This window comes from Cryptomeria japonica, chromosome 6 (genome assembly GCF_030272615.1).
Source record: "Cryptomeria japonica chromosome 6, Sugi_1.0, whole genome shotgun sequence".
NCBI classification, from domain to species: Eukaryota; Viridiplantae; Streptophyta; class Pinopsida; order Cupressales; family Cupressaceae; genus Cryptomeria; species Cryptomeria japonica.
In genome coordinates, this window is record NC_081410.1 from 19,196,107 (window position 1) to 19,218,472 (window position 22,366).

Consider the following 22,366-nt stretch of genomic DNA (forward strand, 5'->3'; position numbering starts at 1 on the left):
CAATGAGCAAGAACTCAACATTGGTGGCCATTCCTCTTGTGAAAGACTTAGCGAATATAGAGCCTAGTCATAACATCTTTTGTTGCCTATTGAAACAAACAATGAAGAAGAAATGTCTTGGTAATGGGGCGATGAACAATAAAAGTAAGGTTTTGAAACATTGAATGCTCAAATGCTTGGAAAGTTTGGTGCCTTCCCATGCAAGTAAATGGGCAGGGACGCATAGATAACGTGGTTGGCTGGGAGGGAAAGAAGAGATGATGTGTGTTAAATGTTAGAAAGTTGATGAGAGTGGTGGCAAATTGGCCTTTCACCACACGACATGGCAAAGATGTATCACTCAAGCCATACATGGATTGTGGGTTGTCCTAACTCATAGTTGATCACCCATCCAAGCGGGTAGAATTTTTATCCGCTCCACCCGTCATTAATGTACACATAACAGATTGGTTGATATACATCAAACTTAATTTTTTTGATCCATAACGATTTTTTTGAATTAAATATTGATTACAATTATCTTGCTCATATGAGCATCAACATGTGACCAATACAAGCTGCTTACAAGCGAACACATTAGAGATCATTTATGAAAGACCGAGAGTTGCTTCTTAGAAATCCACTTTTTATTTAACCTCCATATTAGAAGCCAATTATGGAAGACCAAGACTGTCACAACTTAGACTTCCACTTTAGATGTCCCTATAGGGAATTGAACTTAGGTCTCCATAATAAAAACCTAACATTTTAACCAATTAAACCCAATCCCTTAGACATCTAGAATGAAATTGCTGAACTACAAGAATTTTGATTTTTAATTTCAATCCACATAGAGGAAGCGTACTAGTAGCAGTTATAGCTAACTTTGTGCATCCACAGATCCTAAACGGTATATCAAAGTTTCGATGATTTTGGTTGACTTTGTATGCAACTTGATTACTTATAACTATTGTTTTGGTTTTTGGGTAGTAACAACGCATGCCGTGGGATCTGTTATATGCACAAGGATAAAAAAGTGGTCATTTCAAAGTGTCACTCGATACCTAGCCAAAGATGCCCAAATAATCATATACTACAACCACTTAAAAAATGACCAATACTTATGCACATGTGCGCTATGGGTACCAATAAAGTTGCACAACTCCAATTAAAGTCTAACAATTCTAACTACTGAAAGTAAAATAGACAGCTATTGATAGATGGGAAATTAATTAATGAACATTTAATTATCATTTTTTAATTTTAATTATTAGAAAATTAGATAAACAAAGAAATGAATGATTTTTAAAAACGAAAATTGATGCTCTTCCCTAGCAGTCGACTTGGACCCAAAGTTAGCCCGGCCCCTCTCCTAAAATATGAAATCGTTGAATAATTACTTGTCGAAGCTTTTGTTGCCAAGGGTGATTGTGATTCATTTTTTATTTAATTTTCTCCCTTTATGAAAGATCATTTTTTTTTTTCACAAAATAAAAAAATGTGAATCTTTAAATCTTATTCTTATCCAAACAAGAGGATACGATTGCTTTGATTCCGAATTCTACTCCAAATACGGTAGCTTTTCAAAAGCTCATGGATTTTTAACCGTTCAAGGGTTCGATTCGCAGAAAGTGCTTTCAGGTGAGTTGGTAGTTTTTGTTCGCTCTGTTTTGCCTGATAGAGTTGTTAGCCGATAGGCTACATTTTTTTTTCTTTGAAGGAGCATTCACCCCGAAAGTTGTCTCATTTCGGGGAACAACAAATTTCGATAGATGAAACATTCCTCGCCCCTGCTGAAAACAAATTTTAACTTGCAACCAATGTTTTCGTTTAAAAGGCTGCAAAAATCTTGTCTCGACCTCATGAATCTAGTAGCTCTAAAAGCCGGATATTATAAATCTACTGTTCGCTTACTGTGAATAACCAGCAACTATAGGGAGAGTAGTTTTGGTTCTCATTTAAAAAAAAAATCTGTTTGGGTAGGGTTTCGTGACATTTGTCCTGCAAACTCTGCCCATTTTTTTTCCATCGGCATTGTTGATAGCACAAAACAATTTGTGCAGAATCTTGAGGTAAGTCACTTGCCATGGTTTCGGTGACTTTCTTTTGGGAATTCGTACTCGGCTGGATCATTTTTGTTGTGTTCTATTTCATTCGACAACAGTTCTGTTGTTTTCTGTTAAATTGGTTCTGTGTTTTATCTATGGCTATTTCCTATATATGATATTATTGTAAAATCTATTTTTTAAATCCCTATTCTTTTCTTCACAGAGAGATATTTTGAATTGTTAAATGAATTATACTTTTATTTTGTTTTCCTTGGTGTTGAGGTTATTTTTGTGATAGATTTCCTCACAGAATTATCTATTATTGAATGGATACCACCTACTTCTGATAATGGTTGCCAAAGCTATTTTCACATTGATTGAATAGTAGAGATCGAGCTATCATCATATGCTAAGACTTATCGCATTCTTCTTCATAAACCTTATACATTGTGCAGCATATTTGTCCAAGTTTTGTGCCATTAGACTGGTCCTAGACCAAACATCACAAGGCAAGGGATTGAGTGACACGAAACGACTAAATTTTTAAAAGATTTGTGTTGAATAAGTAACAAACAGCCTGGTTTTCCAGATGGGTACTTTCTCTCACATGGTTGGTTACATGGTTAGAACTCATCGGTACAAAGAGGTACCAATATGCTTTTGATATGACTACATTCTTTTCTGAAGCCATGTGTCTATGTAACTTCAACAAAAACAGGGGTGCTACATTTGAGAGATCATCTTCCCACAAACAAATGGAGCTACTATCTCTGCCTTTGCATCAATTTGGAATGATTCAACATCCTTTTACAAGCAATTCTAGACATGATTGTCCGGTAGGTCTATCCTTAAACTTCTCTCAAAAGAATGGATTGAATTCTTTTAAGTTTTTTATGCAAAAATATTGCATAGTTTGGCATTTGTCTCTTTTGGTCTCCAATCATCCATATCTTTTTTCTCCAGTGTTGTTTTACATTGCAAGGCGCACAGAGTCCCCTATAGTTTTCTTTTTATGCACCCCTAGAAGGTTTTAGCTGCTTTCACTACAGAAATGTGCATTAAGGAAAAAACATTTCTGAGTCAGTTTTCAGTCTCTCCAAATAGGCCCCAAAAACTCTACTTGCATTTCAGAAAAGACTTTGGAGTAAACCTGCAAACACTAGGTAAATTAGCATATCTAATCCTATGTATCTTTGGACATGATGGACCACCCTCAAATTTCAAAGCATTTATCTTTTTATCTTAGAAACTTGGAAAAGAACCATACCCATAACAAGTATTCTTATTCTTATCTCTAGTTCAAAATGACATAATGGGGCTCAGCCAAGGAATTGACATGGTATGGGATGGTTGGAAAAGTGGTCAAACTTTGTTTTATTTTAGGTTCTTTGTCTTCATTTTCTGACCACAGTCATAATTGCAATGATGGCCAACTGATTTCCTTTGCGGTCCGTGATAAATTAAAAAAACTTAGACTTGTAACCTTTTATTTTGTTTGCTAATGCTCTATCAGTTGCTTGTTTGTTGGTTTTGATACTCACCAAGCACTTTGCACTTTGCAGCAACATCCTTGTGATGGATTAACAGTATTGGGATGCACACATATAGTAGATTGTTGCTCTTTCTGGAAAGTGTCGTATGCACATAGGAGTATGTGTATGATTAATGTATAATATTTACTTCTTGAATATAAAATAAGAATGTTTAGAATAGATAAATGTGCGTATGAAATAATAGGTCGATATGTTATTTGTGTGTGGATTATGGGGCATTTTTGATAGGACATGTCCCATCAAGGTGAAAGTTCACATTTTTCAGTAATGATCATTTATAACTCTTAAGATATATTAGACATATTTGTTACTTATGAGTTTACCAAACCTGGTATTTGCATTACTCTAAATTGGTAGTTTTGTCTATAAGAGACCAACTGAAAGCTATTTGGTTTTATCTATATCAGTGTTGCAGGATAAGCATTATGGGAACACTTATTGCAAGCAGTAACTTGGTTGGTGCATTGAAGGGACTTTCTCTCTCATCCAGCTCATCTTCCTTTTTCAATGGGGATAAGTCTATCATAGTAAAGCAGAGGTTGGCCTTTTCATTTCAGTTAAAGACACCTTTAATAATTGAATCTGCCCACAAGAAAGGAGCTGGTAGTACAAAGAATGGACGAGACTCAATAGGTAAGAGGTTAGGTGTAAAAATCTACGGAGACCAAGTTGCAAAACCCGGATCAATAATTATCAGGCAACGGGGAACCAAGGTGAACTATCCTTTGAGCATATTTGTTTTGATCACTTTTTTATGAAGCCCCCTAAATTTTATTTCAGTGCTCCATGCTTTCTTGCTTTACTTGGTGTGATGGCCTTGAAGCTCATTTCCTTTCAAATGAGCGTTACTAATTCTTGCCAATCTGATCTTGTGCGTAGCGTGCTAGCTACGAAATATAATTTTATTAAAAAATCATATGTACTCTACATTCGATTCACCTGGCATACAATATGGTAACCATTTTGAGCTATTACTTAAATTTCATGATTTTTTAATTAGAAGGAACGGATAACCTTTTTTTAGTTTGCTAAAGCTTGAGTTGTGATTATTCTATTAAAAATAACATGCAAGTCTACATCATCCCAGAGAAAAGGAGATTAAATCTCTTATTAAATCTGCTGTTCAACCCCATAATAAATATGTTTGCAATCAACATTTTCATCATTAGGGACAAAAATGAAACCTATACATATTCAATGATTGCCAGAGCTAGCTACATTTGTTGTATGGAGTATAAAAAATAAGTGTTCTATAATTAAGGAGAACAAAAGTTGATTTGTCTAGCTCCATTATGACTGCAGTCTCTCTTATTGTTTCTTATCATCGTTCATATTACTCATCTGTGGGTTTTTGTACCCCTTTATATTACCACTATTTGCAGTGTGCACTAAACTGGAACCTTAGGCTTATATTAATCAACAAGAAAAGGTAGGGTAGACCCAGCTTATTCATCCTGGAGATTACTGAGATCTATACAAGAAATATTAAGTAACAATATACGTAAGTAAACCTTAGCATTGTAAAAGCAGTGAAGGTGAAAACAATGATTCTTCATTTTGTATGATGCCAAAATATAGTGGTCTAGGACTTCTTAGCTTGTAAACCAGTTACTCGTTGATGTTAGAAGACTGCCAATAGAAGCCCCTCAAAGAACATGGTGATGCAGGACCTTCCTTGGTATAAGTCTCTCAAGATTTTAGAAACAGATGGCCTTTAAGAGGAAAATTGAGGACTAGTATGGACAGAACTCCTTAGTGAAACTCTTAATGAATGGGATGACTCCTAGACCTGTATTTATGCTAGATGAGGGGAAAATTAGGGCAAGTTTATATGTGAAACACGAAGCAAAATGATGGATGGTATTGAATTGTCACAAGTGGATATCTTGATAGTTTAAATTTTAAAATGGTTAACAATCATCCCTAAGATAAATATAGCAGCCCCCAAATCCTTCAGATCAAAATATGATGAAAACTGAAATTTCAAATCCCCAATCATATCCTTATTGTTACCAATAAATTGTCATCTGCTGTAATGTCCCCTTTTGGGATTGCCCTAAATCTTGCGCAAGATTACTATTCTCAATTGATAAGGGAGGGTTAGAGAGAGGGTGCCTTTATCTTCTTAAAGGGAAAACAGTTTGCTGGTCCCTTTATTGTTTTCCGTTCTGCTAAAGTATTCTCCCTTTTAATTCTTTTTTCATTCAGATCAGAGTGTAAATCGAACTTCTGTATATATATGCATATTAATCTATTTCTATGTGTTTTCTATCTGCATAAGGAATTCACTGGTAATCATACCCAGATGCTTTTATAAGCAATCGGTCAGTTTCGGTGTGGCTTTCTGAAGGTCTATGTCTTTAAGTCTGATCCGCCTTTGATGTTGATGTAATTCTGAATGCAGTCTATTTCTCTCCAACTTATTCATGTGTTATGGATATATATGAAATTAAGTATGACTGTCATACATATTGCAGTCTATATTAATATTACTTCTGAATTCTGCATAAGAACATTATCAGGCTTCATATATTAAGCATACATATTAAGCACATCTCCAACCAAGAACAAAGATGTTACTGCCTGTAACTTAATAACAGTTCTGATATGATCTGATCGATGGTGATCACATTGGATTCTTAGATTCCTTTCCTTTATATCTCTCCTTGTGAGGGAGGGGTGACACCTCTTCATCATGTATTTTGGCAAGATGCACACCCTTTCACCATCAACACCCTTTGAAAGAGTGCAACTCTTAATTATTTCTGCCCCTTTGAAAGGGACACAACCTTTCACAATCAGCTCTGCTCTTTTATTTAAATTAGATCTGCTCCTCTGATTCCCAAATTATCCCCCTCAAATGTGGTTCTTTTCTTCCTTTTATATCTCATGTTTGAGGGAGTCACAACTTTTCATTTCATGTCTTTGACCATTCATTAACTTAATTAAAATTTAATTAATCAAATTGACCCCCAAACAGTTGCAAACTCAGAGGACTGACGAGACTGCTGCAAAAAGACCCAAAAACCAAAACCAAAAGACCAAGAGGGCCTAAAAAATAGGGGGTCCCCATTTGGAATGGGGTGATGTGCGATTAGGTCACGACAGATAGGAAGTCCACTTTTGGGTATGTTTTCAATCTTGGTATAGGTGCTGTCACATGGACCAATAAGTAGCAACATGCAGTAGCTCTCTCCTTGATAGTAGAGTCTTGGGGAACCATCACAACAAAATGTGAGGCAGTAGGGCTATGGGGGATGCTTTCAGACATGCACGTCTCAAGCAAGGCCTTCACCCTTGTATTGTGACAATCAAGGGGTGCTAAAGCTGGCCAAGAAGATGGTCTTCCATGAGTGTACAAAACAATTTGAGCTTCATTGTTATTTCATCCAACGACTTGTAGAAGATGGATTCGTGATGTTGCTGTATGTTCCAATTGAGAATTGGACTGCGTACAATCTTAACAAGTCTTTGAGTCATTACAAATTTGTATAATTTTGGTATAAGCTTGGTGTAGTTGATAGATTGTCCAGTAAAGGAGGGTTTTAAAATAATATTGTAATATTTAGATTTACTTTTAATGGTCACTTAAGTTGTTAGGATAGACTTTAGCAATATTCTTTATTCTTTTAGTTCTCATATGCTTTTCTTAGTTGTTGAATCTTATCCTTATCAAATAAATCATTTGTAACTTTAATTTAAGGAGTCTTTTGCTGCTTTGTTGATATCAAATATCTTGGTAATCATTCTCTGTTTCATTATTTTTCACAATACTAAATATCTCAACAAACTCTTTTTCGATAAATGAGGAGGAACGTTTTGTTAACGACTTAAGGTATGAGAATATTTCAGACCAGGTGCTTCATATGTCACTACAAAGGTCTTGTCACCATTGAAAACATGCAAATACAGGTGACAGAGTAAGGGATACAGCTTGTAGTATAGAACATGTAGATTCCTTGCTTCAAGTTCCAAACTATTTTGGCACATGGGATCCCTTGGGGATCAAGTTTGGTGGAGGCATTGAAGCTTCAAAGGAAACCACTAACCCAAACCTTTTTGACCTAGATCAAGAAAGTTGGCAATGTTCCAATTCTATAGAATTGAAAAATGGCAAGTCTAAAAGTATGCAAGGGCACTTGGAAAAAAATGAGTTTCAGATGTATTTAGAAACACAAAGAAAATAACTCACGGATATGAGTTCTACTACTAAAAATAAGGCAAGGTTTGCAAGCCAATATGAATAATCAAGCAAAATTGTTTGAAGAAATAAAAGACAAAGTTGTCCAACAAGAATTAGCAACAAATATGCAGTTAACGAAATACACTACATTATTAGAGAGATTCATAATATTTCCAAGATTGATTTTGGATCCCGATATCTTCAAGAGGATCTAGTCAAGTGAAGAAGAAGTTCTAAAAGTATCCTAATTTGTGATTGCTTGAGGACAAGCAATCAAAGTTAGGGCAGACTGTAATGTCCCCTTTTTGAAATGGAATTTAATAATAAATAATAATAATAAATTAAAATATAAAAAAAATAAAATATAAAATATAAAATATAATTAAGTTCAATGAATGGTCAAAAGGCATGAAATAAAGAGTTATGACTAGTGAAGGATTAAAGGTATAAGAGGAAGATCAATCAAGAAGAGGGATCATCATATATGGTGAAGAAAGATTATGACGCATTCCAAGTGAATGATACCGCCAAAGAGGATGAAGCCCCAACAAAGGTCATAGAGAAAACTTATCATATCAAGTTATTGGATGAAGACCCATAACTTGACCGGAAATTGGAGATATTCATACAAAGGAGATTGCTGCAAATCGAAGGATAAATCACAGCAGGAAACAAAGATAAGTTATATTTTCAGAAATATTTCATAAGCTTTAAATTTGAATATTATAATAAAAGCTCCAATTTTAGATAAATTAATATTTATAAATATACTGCAACTATCATTTTGAGTTAGGAATATTGTTTAGAGGCAAAAAATAGGAAATGTTCTAGAAAGGGATATTACACTCTTAGTACTATCATCCTCATCTTGCCCATTCATAACTTGTGTTTCAGTCTCAAAAGCATTGTCCTCATTATTTGGTTGTAGCAGCATAACTAATTTCGCATCATCCTTTGGTTGCTCAATAGTAGGAATATACATAATCTCCCCAAAGGCCACAATTTTCAACTCTAAATTGTCTTTCTCGTCACATGATTCTAAAGTTTGTAGTTTTTCCCATTGTCGCTGTAGTCAATGAAGATACACTTAATAGTTTTGAAGTGGAATGTTAGACCTCTTCTCCTTAGGCAAATAAACATATGCTTTGCAACCAAAAACTTTTTTATGTTGAAGTGAGAAGTGAGTGCCTTTTTCCCTTCGGAACCTCCTCTAGGGTTTATTCAATAAGAGCTGGTGTAAGAGATCTTTAAACTAGATAACAAGTTGTATTAACCATTTCTTCCCATTTTTTTTGATGCGAATTTGCTTAATTGAACATACTTTTAGCTTTCTCCATCAATATGTTCATTCTTTCTAGAACTTTATTTTATTGAGGGGTGTACGGAGTTGTCTACGCATGATATTTCCCTCCATTGTCTATTCTCAACACCTTGAGTTTTCTTTTTTGTCTGGTTCTGCACAAGAGCTTGAAATTATTTCAATTAATCAAAGACCTTAGATTTATGCTTGAGAAAGTAGACCCATTTCTTTAGAGAGAAATTATCAATGATTAAGACAAAATACCAAGATTTTGCAAGTGAGGGTGCATCTACTAGACCAAAAACATCACTATGAATTAAACTTGAATTTTTTGTAGATCTAGTGGAGCTTGAACTTGAATAAAACTAAACACAATTTTGCTTTCCATATAAATACTGTTCACAAAAGTCAAAATCTATAGAGTGATCAACCTACTATTACAAGATTTTTTATTTTTCAAGATCATAAGACCTTTCTCACTAATTTGGTCCATGTGCCCATGCCCCAACATAGTCATCTTAGTTGATAACTTATTCTTTGAAGTAAGAGTATGCTTACGTATCCAAATTGCATCCAAGTGGTGTTGAAGTGGTAGGATGCCATTGAAATTGGTAGTGGCAGTAGAAATTGCAGTAGGTGCTGTTGCAGTGCGCCATTAGATGTTGTAGAAGTGCCGACTTGTTGCTAAGATGACACTATTGATGAAGTTAAATCTCGTTGTTGAAGATGCTTTGGAACTCCCAAACTATTACACTAAATGTAAGTTTAAGCTTCAAGGCAAAACAGATTTCCAACCCACCGTATACTCTTAGGTTTGCCCTTATAAGAACTTGGTGATTAGAAAGTGGTGAATATAGCAGGGTTCTGATTACTTTTTTGCTCAATTTTCTTTTGCATTTAGAAACCTTGTGCAATGTTTTTGACAACTATTTTTTTGTCTAAGCACACTAAATTAGTGTGAAGTGTGAGGTGGGATTTGTCTCACCATTACCTAGGTCTTAGATAAAATTCATATATTATCTTGAGCTTCCATATACCTTTGGCTATGCTAGATAATTCTATAGGTTTAGGAGAAACCTCATCATAGGAAGCCATTAATTGTTTGCAAATTGTAGTGCATTGATTAGTGGCTAGTGTCAAGAAGTTACTCTCTTTATACCTCAAAGATGGGATAGTGTGTCTATAAGAAGGTGGAATCCCCTATAGTTAGAACTTTGAAATATCGAGCAGCTTTACTATTTACAAATGAGACAATTATGTTAAGCTACAAATTAGTTAAAACCTACCCTAGTAGATTCCCTCTCAAACCCTTGCTGTTAATAGATTTGGGCATATTTGGGCAAAGATTGTAGATCTAGTAGAGGTGCATTGCTCTTAAGCAAATCCACATGGATTTGATTTGATTTGCACAATTTGAGCGGATTTCTCTTGGAGTGTGATGGGCTGTTGCATTTAGAACAAAGTAATTGTGCTAGTTGCATGTTAGGGTTCAATTATTACACAATTTGACCATCAGAAACTTTTGCGGCTATTTTCTCTCAAACTAGGAAGAATTTGATAGTTTTACCTGGAAAATTTTCCCTTAGGGTATTATTTATTAAAAAAAAAAAGATGCCTAGGTAATTTTTCCCTTGATCAAGTAAGTTATGCCATTACGATTCTCTTGTTAAATTGATTAACTCCAATACATGGTTTAATAACCTTGGATAACTCAAAATGTTTGACTAGTTTTGGGGACTTCACCTTGGAAAAACACGATACAAAACACAATATAGAACTCAATTATATCAAGGACTCACTTTTGGCTTGAAACAATTAGACAAACTAAAAAGGATAAAAAAGTTTAATCTTTCATTGGAAGGCTCAATAACAAACGTGACACAATGTTGGCATCCCTTTCACACTTGTAACCACAAGGAAAACATGGTGATCAAATCACCTCCTTTTGGCACAGTTTTGGTTTAGGATATCACGCCTTTTGAGGAGGGAACGTTTTTGGGGAATCACTACTCATGTGTGCAGATTGAAGAAAGCCCTGTATGGCCTTAAACAGGGCCCACGTGCTTGGTATGAAAGAATTGATAAATACTTGTTAAGTTTAGGATTTTGTAAAAATGATGCTGACTCTAACATCTACTTTAAGTTATCCAATGATGAAATGCTAATTCTAGTTCTATATGTGGATGATTTATTTCTTACTGGTCAAGATGAACTTATCATTATATGTAAGAAAGAACTAGCTTCAGAATTTGAAATGAAGGACTTAGGTCTAATGCATTATTTTCTAGGTCTAGAAGTATGGCAAAGATCTAACAAAATTTTTCTAAGTCAAGCAAAGTATACTATTGATATTTTGAAAAGATTTAGAATGATGGATTGTAAACCTATGTCCACTCCTATGGAATCTAACTTAAAGAAGTTAAGTGTTTCTGCAGCTAACTCTGATTTTGCAGATCCATCAGAGTACAGACAGTTGATTGGATCATTGATGTATCTAGTTAACATTAGACCAGACATATGCTATGCAGTGAATGCTCTCAGCCAGTTCATGAGCATGCCCAAACATGTTCATCTTGTTGCAGCCAAGCACATCCTAAGATACTTGCGAGGCATAGTTGGTTATGGGCTGAAGTATCCACTTGACACTTCAATAACCTTGGAAGGTTATTCAGATGCAAATTGGGCTGGAAGTGTCAAAGACAAGAAAAACACTTCCGGCATTTGCTTCAGCTTAGGATCCGCAATGATCTCTTGGGCTTGCAGAAAACAATCCTCAGTTGCACTAAGTACTGCTGAAGCTGAGTATATTGCAACAAGCGTAGCTTCTAGAGAAGCAATGTGGCTTCGTAAGCTTCTTGCTGGGCTGTTTGGTCAACCTTGGGGTCCTACAGTTATTCATTGTGATAATCAGAGTTGTATCAAAATGTCTATCAATCGAGTGTTTCATGATAGGTCAAAACATGTGGAAACTCATTATCATTTCATTCGAGATATGGTGCAAAGAGGTGCCATTCAGTTGAAGTATGTCAGCACTGATGAGCAGGTTGCAGATATTCTTACCAAGCCTCTGTCCAAAGTGAAGTTTGTGTACTTCAGAGACAGACTCGGTGTTTTGGAAAATGAAACCCTGATTGAAAGGGAGTCTCAACCTCAGTGATACATTGTACTGCATCAAACCACCTTCTGCGGGCAATGTAAGGTGGTATTGTAATCTTCTCAAGGAGAAGAGTAATTGTTAACCATCATCTCCGGGCAATGTAAGATGGTAGAAAAGATCCTCTCCACCCTCTGCGGGCAATGTAAGGTGGATCCAGTCTATGCTTGTGTGCGACCTGGAAGATTATATTATGTAGTTCCATTATATGCTTGTGTGCAAGATGGAAGATTACAATATTCTGATTATGTAACCCATTTTTTGCTTGTGTGGAAGATGGAAGATTATGATTATGTTTTCTCCTCTCTAATTAAGAGGGAGTGTTGATTGTAATTAGGTAGGAATGGCGGATTCCAATTGCCTTAGGCAACATTGGAATTTGCCCAAAGGGCTGGCCCCTTCTTCAACATGTAGGGTTGGGCCCTCTCCCTCACGACACTCCCTAAATCCTCATGCCACACTCAAACGTGCTCCCATAAATAGGGCCGACCCTATATTAACAAGGCAATTCGCTTAAGGAGAAATTAATAAATAAAAGTTATTAATTAAGCAAAAGCCTGTTGTTTGTAACTAGGTAAGATGGGTTCGGATTGCCTTAAGGCAACATCCGAACCCATATAGGACTGGGTCCTATCCTAAAGGGGTAACGTGCCCCCAAGTTAAAGCTCAGCCCCATACCTTCATGCCACCCTAAAACACACCACGCCTCAATAAATAAATTGGCGCCAAAAGGAGTAAGGCTGACTTGGATTTAATAAAAGGTTAAAGTCTCATATAAATAAAGTCAACTTGCAAATACAATCATTCACTTCACATCATATGCAATCAGCGAACTATCTCTGCAATTAAAGGTGCGAAACTTGAAGAGGATTGTGCGAACTTGGTTATATAAGGCATTTTGGTGGAGACTTGGTGTACTTAGAAGGGCAGATCTGATATACAAAAGAGGATCAGATTTGGAGAATCAAGCTAAGTAATTGTATTTGTACAATTAAGAGTGAATGCATAATCTGACCTGTGGGTCTTTAGTGCTGGGTTTTTCCTCCTTGGAGGTTTTCCCAGGGTATTTTGTGTTTGTCTCTTGCTCTCTTGTTTCATTTGTGGATTTACTTAATTATGATTTACTAAATGCTAACAAATAATTAAATGTCACAAATCTGATTACTGAACTAGGGCACAAATTTAACAAAGCCGACCTAACTAGATCTTGCACCACATATAAATAAATGACAACTTCACCTCATTAATCATTCAATACAAGATCTTTCCATGCGAATTATACATCTGCTTAATGCAAAGTTTGAAGAAGGAATATTTGCGAATTATATCTGCCATTGAAGGTGCTAACATCAAGTGCAAATACCATCATAAAGGAGGGCGAACTGTTCTAGGTTCAAGGCGCTAAGGTTGCAGTCCAATCTCAAGCAAAGGTGCAGACTTAAGATGCACTAGAAGTGCAGATCTAGGGTATGAACCTGATTGTTGGTTGGTGTGTTGAAGGGGCAGACTTGATGCTTATGAAAGTGCAAACTTGTTGAAGATTTCATCAGCCCTAAAAGCAAACATCTCAGACATCTTCAAGTACTTGAGATAAGTGTTGTAATCATTATATGAATATAATCCATAATCAGATCTGAGGATCTTTTCTGGCTGGGTTTTTCCTCCTAGGAGGTTTTCCCAGGGTAATTGTGTCTTGTTCTTATTTTTGTTCATTTCTATGTTATGCCTAAATCTAGAAATCTCTAAATCTTTCAGCTAACAATCTAGTTAGAAACTAAATTCTGATTTCTGAGTTTTATATTAATCTGAAAGTATAAAAATCAACACAAGCAACTCAAACCCTTGATGCTTGCTATGTTCCACAGAGTCTTGAAATAGGGAAATGTGGGGACCAAGGACCTTGCTTTGTGGATGATAGTTGGAAAGGGTCTAGGGCAAAGCCCTCAATGGAGTTGAGGGTAGCACCCGTTGTAGGGATTTGGAGGATAATGCCCCCATTGGGGTTGAGAAGTAGAGCTCCTCATGGGGTTTGGGGCCAACCCCCATCACCAAGCCCAAATTAATTCCTTTGACACCACACAAACCTTCTTGAATCATGCCATTTTTATAATTTTATCACCATGTTTTCTTAACACCAAGTCCTTACTATTTCAACATTTCTAGTCAAATCTTCACTCTTAAAGAACTAAAAATGAATTTGAAGAATTAGGAAGAACAATGAACATGGACTTGTGATTCCTTTGTCGTAGGCACAACATGAACAAGGAAAAAAACATGCGACTCCCTTAACCTAGGCACAATAAGCCATTGTACAAACCTTCAACATACCACTGCAGGTGCAACATGCCAGCCAACAAACCTGCAACATACATAGCAGCCATTGAACAAACCCTTAGTATATACAATAAGCCATTGAAGAAACCCTTATATATACAGTAAGCCATTAAACAATCCATATGCAAAATCCAACCTATAAAATAAAAGTTTAGCATGAAACATTGCATTTTTAAAATATGCATCTGAGTTATAGCCAAGAGTTGGGTGAGCAATGTTGATTTTTCTATGAGCAAGGTGAGCTTTCTGAAAACAATTGTGACAAGCTTTTTAAATAACTCAGGTGAATAATACCTTTCTGTACTCATTTGGCTTCTAGGCGTACGATTACTTGCAAAATTTTGCAGTTTTCTCTTGTAACTCCAAACCCAGGGGCGACACCAATCAAGTACTTAAGTAAGTGTGATGAGAAGTACTCTCTAGGTCACAAATGTGTGGAATAGAAATTGTATCTATTGAATGCCAAGTCACCCCTGATCTTTGAAGAATTGGAGCAACAAGAATGCCACTTCCATTGAAGTAGATGAGCAAGTATTGATCCCTAATGATGATCCGATCTAGAGATTTTTGTTGCATGCCCTAGCTGGAATATCCACACCCTAGATGATGAAGGTTAAGTGGTACTTCTAAAAAGAACATATAATTATTCTCATTGGTTTACAGAACGCTTATAACTTCTTGGACCCCTAAGTAGCTAAACTAGTTGAAAGATATGTGTATCCATGCTTTAGCTTTGAGGTCATGACAGCTAATGTGGGAAAATTGGCATGCAAGGGGAAATGCAAGAATGCTTGAATTTTAGTAGGCAACTACAATTTGAAATCCTGTTTGCTCATTTTTCTGCTATGAGGTTGGATGTGGTTTTGGTAACACAATGCTTACAACTTCACACATAATTTGACTCATCTTGTGGGACTTCTTAGGAATGTGGATGCAATTTATGGCCAATGACTACAAATACACTCTCAGAGGGCTATAAGTAGTTCCAATAAACCTTATTATATCCCATAGTTGGGAGAAGTTATTAAAAAAAGAATCTAATGGGGTTAGAGCCCAGCTTTGTTCTATGTAGCTCACAGAATCAGACACCTCAAATCAACTCTTAAAAATGCACAAACTTCTAGCCGATTATGCCTTGGTGTTTTTAAAGTCTCATGGATTACCTCCTTGGCATTCCAGTGATTATACAATCTAGTTGATTTTAGGTAGTATAACACAATATATATAGGTGTATTGATATGTTATTGTGCAGAAGAGTGAGATTGATTAGGTAGTGTGCAAATTGTTGCAAATAGATTTATGATTTGGATATCACCAAATCTATTTCTGCAAAGAGTATTTTCCCAACATTGCATTCCAAAGTTAGGGCCACTACTAATTTTTTGTTATGCTGTTTGGCCTTACTACTGTCCCCTCTACATTCCTAAGCTTGATTAATTATTATTTTTTTGGCCATCTCTTAAGAAATTCATTTTGGTATTCTTTGATGACATCCTTGTTTGCAATTGTCCATGGAAGAACACGTCCTTCACCTTTATCAAACTCTTTGATTTCTTTCAGAAAACTAGTTATGTGCAAAGCATTCTGAGTTTTCTTTTTGCCAAACAGAGATTGAATGTCTCAGGCATACTGTTTAAGAAGATGGAATTAAAGTCGATCCTAAAAAAATCAAGATATGAAGAATTTACATGAACCCAAAACTCTCAAAACTCTTCAGGCTTTCTTAAGTCTCATTGGCTATTATAGGAAATTTGTCAAATTGCCATCCCATTGATCCTCATATTAAATAAATTTATTTCTTGTGGTTGGAAATAGTAGGGAAGGCTTTTGATTTCCTCAATCAGGCTATGTGCACAATGCTTGTATTTTGTCTGCTAGACTTTTTTTAATCATTGGCCATGAAAAGTGATGCTTTGGGCAGTGGCATTGGGGCCATTCTAATGCAAGTTGGGGAACCACTGGCTTTTATTGGCAAGGGATTTTCTAGGCATATCTTGCCAAATCAAGAAGGGAGGTGTGGGCCATTCTTCATGCTGTTCGCAAATGGATGCCATATCTTCATCATAACCTCAAATGTTTCTTAAAACATCTCTTCTCCAAAACAACAAAAGTTGGTTACAAAATTATCAGGATATATACGACTCTGAAATTGTGTACGAAAAGGGAAAGGATAATGTGGTGGTAGATGCCTTTCCAAAAAATTAAATGACTAGGGAACATTATGTGCTTTATCCTTACCAAATCTAGATTAGTTGCAAATGGTCTGATAGGAATGACAATGGGATGTGCATATTCAATAAGTTCTCCATCAATTAGCAAATGATCCCTCAACTAGGCTTGGATACACTTGGGATGGTTGCTACTTGCCTTTCAAAAGACGAACTGTTCTTTTTGCAAATTCAGCTCTTTGGATTCAATTGTAATGAAAATTACATGCATCCCCTTCCTTGGGGCTTTTGAGTTTCTTAAAGATATATGAAAAACTAAAACTCAATGGCATCAAAAAAATTGTGGAATGTAATATGTGCCAATGATAAAAACTTGAAAGTGTTTGGACTTTTGGCACTCTCTAACCATTGCCAATTTTGTAGGCTGTATGGATTGACATTGCCATGGATTTTATTGAAGAGTAGCCTAAGTGAGGCTAAAAAATAAGTCATTGCGGTGGTGTTTGATTATCTCTCTAACCCATTTTTTTCATTGGTCCATTTGTATAATGCCCCAAGGATCATCTCTCCTAGTATACTTATTTTTTTTACTTGGTCCTTCATATAATGCATTTATTGTTGCCCAAGTCTTCCTTGATCAAATCCTTTGCTTCCATGGTATGCCGGCTCCCATTGTCTACAATCACCCACCTTCACTAGCACTTTTGGCAGGAACTCTTTAAGTTGTGAGGAACACAACTGAAAATGAGATTGTCATATCACTCACAAATTGATGGTTGGATAGAGATAGTCAATAGATGCTTGGAGACTTATTTATGTTGCCCTACTTCATAGCAACATATTGAACTGACTAAATGGCTACCCCTTGCGGAATAGTGGTACAACACTTACCATTCTTCCACGAAGTTGATGCCATATGAAGTTGTGTATAGCCAACCTCTACCATCCCTTGCATCCTGCTTGCTAGGTTGTTCCAAGGTATGGGTTGTCAATTCCACTTTCAGTAACCAAGAGTATCTCCAAATTCTCAAGGACAAATTGGCTTTGGTTGAAGATTATGTGAAACAAAACGTATATCAACACCAGTTTAACTGCACATTCATTTTAAAGTTTTAGCTCAGATAGGAACATCTGCACAGGTTCAGTATGAACATGCAAGGAAAAAGTTCAAGTGGTTGGAGTTATCTAGTATTTTATTTTCAAGGATCACATTGAAAGTCTTCTATTTAGCTAAATAAGTTTAAATAAAGTGCAGATAAACATGTAGACTTATCTTTCACCTCGTCCTTATAAGTGATAACTGATAAGCATGCCTTTTGTAAGTGAAGCTGATTTTTGGAAGATTAGATTTTTAGCTAAAGTAGTATAAAGATACAAGCAAGATAGAAAGATCGTAAGATGCCGAGTACAGTGAAGTTCTATCCGGCTGTGAGTAATACCAATTGAGGAAGTTGCCTTGTGAGTGTTTAAAGGAATGGAAAATAGATTTCAAGGAATTATTTGTGTATGCTTCCACATTTGAAGTTTCAATTATTGTGTGATTGATTCCATGTTTTTGAACATTAGGGAACTAGTCATGCGGGTGCGATTTTCTTTATCCAGCTTAAGGGATTTGGTCTTTTTGTGTCTTTGTTATTGTACGGAAATATCCCTCAAACTTACTGGTAGATAGAAGTTCGCTCCCAAATTCTGTGGACTCTTTGGATAATGCATCTGGATGAATGATTGCGCTCACTGTATAACTGAACCATCAAAGAGGTTTGATCTAGTGGTGAGGATTGGAGCTGGAAGATGTGACTTGGGACCCTCTCCACCAGCTTTAGCAGTATTTTCCATAGTTCAAGGTTTGAGGACAAGATTTTCCAAAGGGGGAGGGAATGTTAGGACCCTTATGTTTCTAACCCTTTGTATTTTGAGCATTTTACTGATCATGGTTTAGTTATTTAGTATTAACTATTACATTGTGTGGATTTATGCACATGCCTCAATTGACATTGTAATGTGATTTCATCTTAAGTGGGTAGGTTTCTTCCAGATTGGCTATACCTCGTATGTGAGTAATTTATCTTTACATTGTAATAAAAATAAGACCATTTTGGAATCACATTCTCGAATAGAGCTTTGCTCTCAAGGTGGTTGCCTCCTTGAAGAGACCTGTGATACTTTTTCCCTATTTATCAATACAAATATATTTGTTATCATTTGAGCAGTGTGTTATTTTTTGCATGTTATTGTTCTGCTTGATAATATTTTTTGAGTGAGATCATAACATTTATGGCATGCACCAAGACAAGGAATGCTCCACAGGTTGCTGACTTTTTCTTCAAGCATGCTTGAAACACTCTCAAGCTGCCACTTGCTATAATTTTAGATTGCTACTCTCAACCCAATCCCACTTTTGGTGATTTCTGTGGAAGTTTCTTGGTCTTCAGTTGCACTTTTTCACTTCCTGCCATCTGCAAACTCATGTTTAAATGAAGGCAGCTATTCTGTCTTACTTTATGCACTCCTTCCATGATCAATGGAACAAGCAACGGGATTCAACATTCACAAGAAACAAATTTCTACTTACCTTGCAGCCTCTTATGGAAATTTGCTGACATGAGCAACTTGTATTTGGAATCATCATTTGAAGATAAGTAGAAGCTGTGGACAATTTCCAAGCAGTAGGGAGGAATGATGAGAATCATTCCTGTAATTATCTCTGCTCCTTTAATTATATGTAATATTATTGTAAATATCTTACATGTACACTTAATCTTGTTCACGAGAGCCTTACTGGTTATGTAAGTTAGACTTTGGTGCATTTCAGTTTATTGGAGCTTCACTGACTGCATGTATGTTGGATGGGTTTCAGTTTACTGGAGGCTTACTGACTGCATATAAGTTAAACTAATTGATGTACTTTTTTGAGGCAGTTTGTATCTGATTGGTCTCATCGAGCCAGTACACAGCATTATCCTCGTAAAATCTATTTAACCCATGCTAATAAAGAGAGCATAATTTTGATAGAAAAACCTTGACTGGAGTCCAAGGTTTTTTTACCTTTCTATATTAGTAAACCTTGGTGCGATGCTGTAAAAAGGGAGAACTTAGATTTTCAATAAGTGCAAACCAAATTTAAAGAAATTATGTTCACGCATAAATACACCAACATACACAAGATCATATATTAATATACTTCCATGTTTTTTACAATATCCTATATATGTTTTATAATTCATTCCTCATGATTACTTTCGCACTATCATCTTCCTCATTCTCCCCTCATATTTCATATGATTCATGCTCTTATCATGTATGATTCTTTCACATACATAATTCATATGATTCATGCTCTTATCTCCCTCTTTTCCCTTATATAGCCTCTTAATGCCCTTTCCTTATATCCTTCCCTAATAACTCTTAGATATCTTCTTCTCAAGAATTTACTTGTTCTTTAATTTTTTTACAGCTCACTTAGGCATATTATGGTGTATTTAAAGCATATTAAGTGGTATATAATGGATATATGGGTCCAGAGCTGACCCAAATCTTATGTCTGGTAATGTGCAACCTCTTGTATGCTGCTGACATACAGCATTAGTTTTGGTTGTTGATTTCTTTTTGTGCTGTTGTTCTGCATTTTAGCATTTCACATTTTGCACTGTTTTCATTCTGTTACCAGTATTTTTAAGCATGCCATCAATGTCAACAAATTTGATCACATTTAAATTTTTTTTTTTATACTTTTCTTTCTGCCTAGAGAATAGGTGTATAATGTGAAGTAAGGTCAAAAATTCTTTATTTTTGAACATAACGACTGGTCTATCTGAAGTAAGGTTAAAAATTCTTTATTTTGAACATAGCGACTGGTCTATCTTGAATTAGATGTTTTTTACACCTATAATCTTACATGTAACTACACGTGGCAACTATACTGAAGACTGATGAAGAATTCAAGCCAGAATGTCCTTTAGGTGCTCTCTTTAGGAGGCCAAAATCCTAGTTGAAAGTGAAACCATAGTGCTTTGCATGCGGTCCAATAAATTCCAAATTCTACTTACAAAAAAATGTTATTATGGCTCCCTTATCCTTGTATACATCCCTTATTTTAACTGAAGTTCACTGAATTTAATCAAAAAGAATGCTTCCTGGTCATTTCTTGTTTTCTTGATTTCTTATATTCATTGATTTTTTTACCAATGTGTCTGCAGTTTCATCCTGGGAACAATGTTGGACTGGGTAAAGACTATACCATATTTTCCTTAATTGATGGTCTTGTGAAGTTTGAGAAATATGGTCCAGACAAGAAAAAGGTGACATTCCAAGGGTGTTCTAATTGATTGTTCTTGTCTCTGCAAAATTACAGCTGCATTATTTATGACAAAGAATACATTTTAAAGATTTTGCTGCAAGTATATGGAATCTTTAACTCTATGGATGTTGCTTGTTGTAATGCCCAGGTGAGCGTTTATCCTCATATGGTTCAACCTGAAAATCTGAACAGCAGGAAGGTGAGGCAACGTGAGTATTATCGCCTTAGGCGGGAGCAGCAAAAGGCTAAAAAGATGCGTATTTCTTCTCCAGTACTCACATTAGCTTCAGCAGAATCAAAAGAACCATCTGTTGACAATGAAATTTGCTAGTTGCAAGTAAATTGTAGAGGTTTGGAACTTCCCTTTTCTTTTTCTGAACAAAACTGAGATCTTCCACATTCTGCCTTTGAGATTCAATGATTCTCAGTGAGGTTTACATTGCAATAGTCTAGTCCTTCAGCTGTTGGAAGGTTAATTTGAGAAACACTAATCTCATATTTTGTGCACCGATAATGGAAGTACATGGAGGAATGGGAGATTGAAAATTGACACCATTTGTTAAGCTTGTTACGGCTGATGACCTTAAAATGTATGTATTATGAAATTCCCTACAAATTTGATCCTTATCAGAAGTGTAATATATCTTCAACAAAGAGTTGTCTATCCACTTTACAAATGTGCTATAAAATGGATTTTGATAGTGGGAATTATTCTAAGAAGTCTTTAATGTAATATTATCTCCCAAGCAGAATCACAAATGAAGTATCATCAAAGAGATACTAATTTTTGCTTTTATGGTATGGAAATGTCTGGGACAAGGCTGTGTAAAGCATTGATAACTAAGTTTCCAGTAGGTTTAGTCTTCCATGTGAATGATTTTAGAATCAATTGAATACCTTATAAAAATCCTAGCCGCCTTGGTAGGACAATTGGAAGTCTGGAACAATTATGTCGCTCTAGTGCTTTTGCTGCTTAGAATCAATTGAATACCTTATAAAAATCCTAGCCGCCTTGGTAGGACAATTGGAAGTCTGGAACAATTATGTCGCTCTAGTGCTTTTGAGTTTTGATTACGTTGTGATTTGTTTGTTGCACTGGCTGCTTGCTTATTAATTTCCAGTATATTTTCTGGAGCACAACCTTGTAAATAAGTCATAGGCTTGAGTTATGTGCCAATGACTGCAAAGTAGGCTTGAGTTATGTACCAATGACTGCAAAGCATCTTGAATAAGAGGATTGATGTAGTCTAAGTGTTTTGCGAACTCATAATTTTCCTTGTAGAAGACTTCTTGGTGCATAGAATATTGTTTATGCAAGGAAGATTGAGGACCTTCAGGGATCTTTGAGTC

General features: G+C 35.8%; 1 protein-coding gene across 3 annotated transcripts; it reads left to right on the forward strand.

Annotated features, from left to right (window-relative positions):
• Positions 1-1,462: 1,462 nt before the first annotated feature.
• LOC131048041 (large ribosomal subunit protein bL27c) lies at positions 1,463-21,727 on the forward strand. Of its 3 annotated transcripts, none has more exons than XM_057981881.2 (4): positions 1,463-1,620; positions 3,988-4,293; positions 20,916-21,017; positions 21,165-21,727. In XM_057981881.2, the coding sequence occupies exons 2-4, from the start codon at positions 4,006-4,008 to the stop codon at positions 21,345-21,347; spliced, it is 573 nt and encodes a 190-aa protein (XP_057837864.2). In that variant the 5' UTR covers positions 1,463-1,620; positions 3,988-4,005; the 3' UTR covers positions 21,348-21,727. The 3 variants fall into 3 exon arrangements, with proteins under 3 accessions (XP_057837864.2, XP_057837865.2, XP_057837863.2); XM_057981882.2 differs by lacking the exon at positions 1,463-1,620 and adding an exon at positions 1,638-2,051; XM_057981880.2 differs by lacking the exon at positions 1,463-1,620 and adding an exon at positions 2,634-2,863.
• Positions 21,728-22,366: the final 639 nt, after the last annotated feature.